Raw genomic sequence first — 4,374 nt, 5'->3', positions numbered from 1 at the left:
TCTTTTAGTATTTATAATATCATAATATGAAGAGAGTAATAATTCATCAAGCAATTAAAAATCCATCAAATATGAAATAAATTTATTTTTTTTATGTACACAACTTGATTTCTGGAAATTCAATGAGGCTAACAAGTCCAAATTTGATTTGGTCGGTCCAGTTAGGGATAAAGCTCTCCTAATCGTGAATCTTTACCATTCAAAAGATGTGAAGACCTTGCTTAAAGGAAAGAGGTACTAAACTCCTTGAACCAACTCATATTTTTTGAAAAGATAAATTAAATACTTCCTTTTTTTAGTATTTATTTTACGATATTACGAATAAAACTTGTGAAGAATCTAGAAATCCATAAAGTTGAGAAAATTTTATTTTTTTCATGTGCATCCTGGTATTGAGAATCTAAGTGGCACCGACTAATTCAATTTAAGTACAGTCTAACCATTAAGTGGTAAAACTCTCACAACTTAGATTTTTTTCCGTTCACAAGATTCGAACTCAAAACATTGCTTAAGGGTAATAAGCAACAAATAGCTTGAACCGATCCACGTTGGTGATTTTTCTTTTAGATAGAAAGAATAAACACTTCTGCTTTAGTATTTGTTACATGTTATGAAGAGCGGTACTTCATGAAGAGCTCCCTGTGGATACCTAGCCATTACAATGTTTTATGCCATTCTGTGTTAGTCCTAGCTGGCACATATTTTTATTAGGTCTTTTTACAAGTCTAGATCACAATAATTTTGAATTGTATTGGTTTACAAAGTACTCATGAGATCACCTGATTGATTTTTCTTTTTCTTTTTTGACATCGTAAAAGTATTTTCGACTTATCAATTGAGATAATTATGTTCGAATGTCATTTTGTCTTGACCATGAAGTAATTCCAATAGGCTCAAACCCCCATACAAGGTACACTACAGATCAAGTTCTCATTGATAATTTAATTTGTCAACAAATGCGCTACACCTTCTTGTTGGCTAATAAAGTTTATCCACTAACAGGAAATTAGTTTCGGCCTTAAGGCAATTCAGATCAGAAGGATAAGAATTTTTAATTAAAAGCATCCAATACTCACTGCGGCTCAGGATGTTTGACATGATCGAAAATTTACCTGCAGGGGCATGGTAGAAATTTTGCAAAACACACAACAGGCAGATTGGATCAATAAGGACCAAGAAAACGTAACAAAGATGGTCTAAACCAAAATTGATCATCTATGACTTCATTGTTCTCCTTTTCTTCTATCATAATAGATCGAATTCCCAAAACAATTAAAGATATGCCAAGAACGTCTTCGTGTTCTATTCATCTGACCCGATCCACCTAAGGTTCTTCACAAGAAGTGCATCCAAACATTGCATTAGATTTGACTTGTATGACAAATACTAATTAGCTAGTACAAAGAAACTTTAAAAACCAATCCCTCATTTAAGGGTAGGGCATAGTGGCAATATGATTATGAGCCACAGTCCCAATCCATAGCTTCCCGTTGAATTCCCTGACCTCACTCACAAGCTTCATCACGACTCCATCTCTGTCCTCGAGCACCTCCATGATCTCTCCGTCTTCGTTGAACAAGCCAATGACCGTGTACATTCTCATGCCCATGAGCCTGGCCAGGAAACCCATCCGGATGGGGAGTCTGAAGTAGATGCGCCTCATCCAGGGATTGTGGGACAGGACCTCCTGCGCCGGTGTCCGGCAGCAGTCTATTGCCACCCAGAATTGGCCCCTGCCATTTCGCCTCACGTTGTCTGGGTAGCCTGGAAGATCAGCCACAACCTCCACCTGCCCCTTCTTTGGACCCTCCAGCCAGTACTTCATTAACCTGAGGGAATATTAACTTTTTCTATCAGAGACAGCATTAGGTTAGTAAATCAATTTTTAGATGGAATAGCCATCTCGATCCCGTCTTTCATTGGAGGAAGTAATGTTCATATACTTTTTGTGGAAATTTGAAGATGCTTAGGAAATCATAGGGTCTCACTATAAGACAAATCACAATTCACGCTAAAAAGTCAAATTAAAAATCAATCCAGTTTTCGACAGTTGACTAATTTCGAACATCGAATTACAAATAATGAGATTTGTGCAACAAATAGAATTACCTGCAGTTGGTGGTCTCAGTGAAGAGGAGGAAAGTTTGATCATTTGATAACTGAACACCATTGGGGAAGGCCAAACCTTCCAAAACAACATGAGTTGATCTGGTGGTCGGGTCGTATCGGAGGAGCCTCCCTGTGGCTTCTCCTTCCAGCAATATATAGAAATGATCCCTGTATTTCTCAGTTAATCAATCAATATCAATATATAACGTTGAGCCAAATTAAGGTTTATATAATCTGTTAGATTGTATACTTGTACAATATAGCCTAAGTATATTATGCCTAAGGGAAACTCACTTACACTCTATCGTATCTCTTGCTTGTGTCGGTGAAGAAGATAGATCCATTGGAGTGGATATCAAGATCGTTGGCAAAGAGAATTGGGCTTCCATCAACGTCATGGGTTGCCAATGGGGTGGCAAGCCCTCCCTGCGAGCCGACCACCATCAGGCCATAGTATGCGTCGGCGATGTACAGATCTCCGGTCTCATGGTTGAATCTTAGGCCAAGTGGTCGCCCACACCGCTTCTCCACCTTCCATTGCTTTGCTGTCGTTGAGTGCACTCCCTTTGCACACACCTTCTCCGACCTAATATTCCATTATTCACAAAATATTCATGTGTAAAGTGTTTAAGGATCTATCATGTTGAATGTAATGTGTTTCGTTTGAATTGGCATGTGATAAATCTACTCTCACGTGATATCACTTTCCCGTTGTCATCGTGTGGTAGTAATCTGACTTACCAAGTTGCCGCGACAACTGCAAACGTTTCCCATCCTATGCCTTCGCCCATCCATCTGACGATGCGGCCATCTGCTAAACCAGTGTACGGACCACGGCCTAAGCCATCAAACTCCAAGGACTCTGGGCCAAAGACCTCGTCCTCGAACTCTAGACTCCCTTGCAGCCCTAACCGGCTCAGGTTATCCCTGGGCCAGCTCTCCATGACCTTCCAGTAGGGCGCAATGCTGTGCTTGACGGGCTTAAATTGACGACCACCCATTGTACTGATCTCAAAAGGGTCCATCATCCAAAACCCTAAGGCTACAGCCAGTACGAGCAAGAAGAAAGAATGGAAATAACTCTCATCCCTGAGTTGTGCCCACTTCTTCTCCATTGAACAACTCTAGGGGAATTTTGGCTCACACTAAAATTTTGCGTCGGAAATAGTGAAGTGTTTGATGTTATGGTTAACCAATAGTCGATGCAGCAAGAGCGATTATATGATCCTTTGACGTAAGATCGGCTCTGCTATGCCGTGAACTACTTACTAGCCAAGAAATATGATCTTCAAATCAAAGGGACGAACAAATGACTATTTAAAGATCGTAGGAGTTAGCATGGATGCATGCCAATTGTGCCAATCAACTACAGGCCTCTTAATCAAACCTAAGATTATCTAACCAAACTATATGCTTATGATCTTTTATTTCATAGAAAGACCTGGCCAACTGGGCAAAATCCAAAGGTACATATATATGCATGCTATAGGTATAATTATTCCATCGACTGCATTTTGTGCATGTATAAACATTTCTGGTTTAGGAACTATTTTGCACCAAGGGAATACCTAAACACGGATCCTAGTAGGACATAGGGAGAGATTTTATCGTTTGGTTGCAGATGGGTGTGGGATCTGTTCATGCGTTCATAGTTGGCTAGGTTGCTAGCATGCATTGTTTGTGAAGTATTTCGTGGACGGAGTAGGTTGTCTACTGTTAGTCATGGTTTATGTACTGCCAACTTTTTGTTGTTTCGTTAAAAGAAAAATGTAAGTTTTGGTGCATTTTCAATTTTCAGATCAAAATTATATATATATGGGCAATCTTACATGTAGTTGGGTGAAGATAGCGCGTAGTCCTTGGTGAAGATATCCACACATATACTTATACATAGATTTACCTAGATCCATGAGCTTTTGAGATGTTCATAGATCCAAGTAGAATAAACTCCTCATTTGAAAAAGAAACTTACACAGTAAAGGAAGATTCGTAGATACTCTGCTTTACACTGATTGGTTGAAGAACTTGGAGTAGAAGTGGCTGCATGCAGGAGCATAGAAAATAGCACGACGCAAAAAAGTGTACCTACGGTGGGACGCTTAGTTCTGTATTTTATATAAATCCTTCAAATATTAAAAGTTACATTTTAATTCACATACGTTTTAATTGCATTATAATATTATCAAGTCACATTATAAAACAAGCAAATATGTTGGATTGATGATGTGTCACATGAAGACATCGCCATGTGTCAATTAAAACATG

General features: G+C 39.0%; 1 protein-coding gene across 1 annotated transcript; it reads right to left on the bottom strand.

The window, feature by feature from the left end:
- Nucleotides 1-1,279: 1,279 nt before the first annotated feature.
- On the bottom strand, nt 1,280-4,140 carry LOC116214912 (protein STRICTOSIDINE SYNTHASE-LIKE 13). Its single transcript, XM_031550410.1, has 4 exons — nt 2,851-4,140; nt 2,408-2,695; nt 2,110-2,277; nt 1,280-1,829 (listed from the first exon to the last, which is right to left on the bottom strand). The coding sequence occupies exons 1-4, from the start codon at nt 3,222-3,224 to the stop codon at nt 1,430-1,432; spliced, it is 1,230 nt and encodes a 409-aa protein (XP_031406270.1). The 5' UTR covers nt 3,225-4,140; the 3' UTR covers nt 1,280-1,429.
- Nucleotides 4,141-4,374: the final 234 nt, after the last annotated feature.

The sequence above is a fragment of the Punica granatum genome, chromosome 7, assembly GCF_007655135.1.
Source record: "Punica granatum isolate Tunisia-2019 chromosome 7, ASM765513v2, whole genome shotgun sequence".
Taxonomy (NCBI): domain Eukaryota; kingdom Viridiplantae; phylum Streptophyta; class Magnoliopsida; order Myrtales; family Lythraceae; genus Punica; species Punica granatum.
The sequence above is the reverse complement of the archived record's forward strand: the minus strand, read 5'-3'. Positions and strand labels throughout refer to the sequence as shown.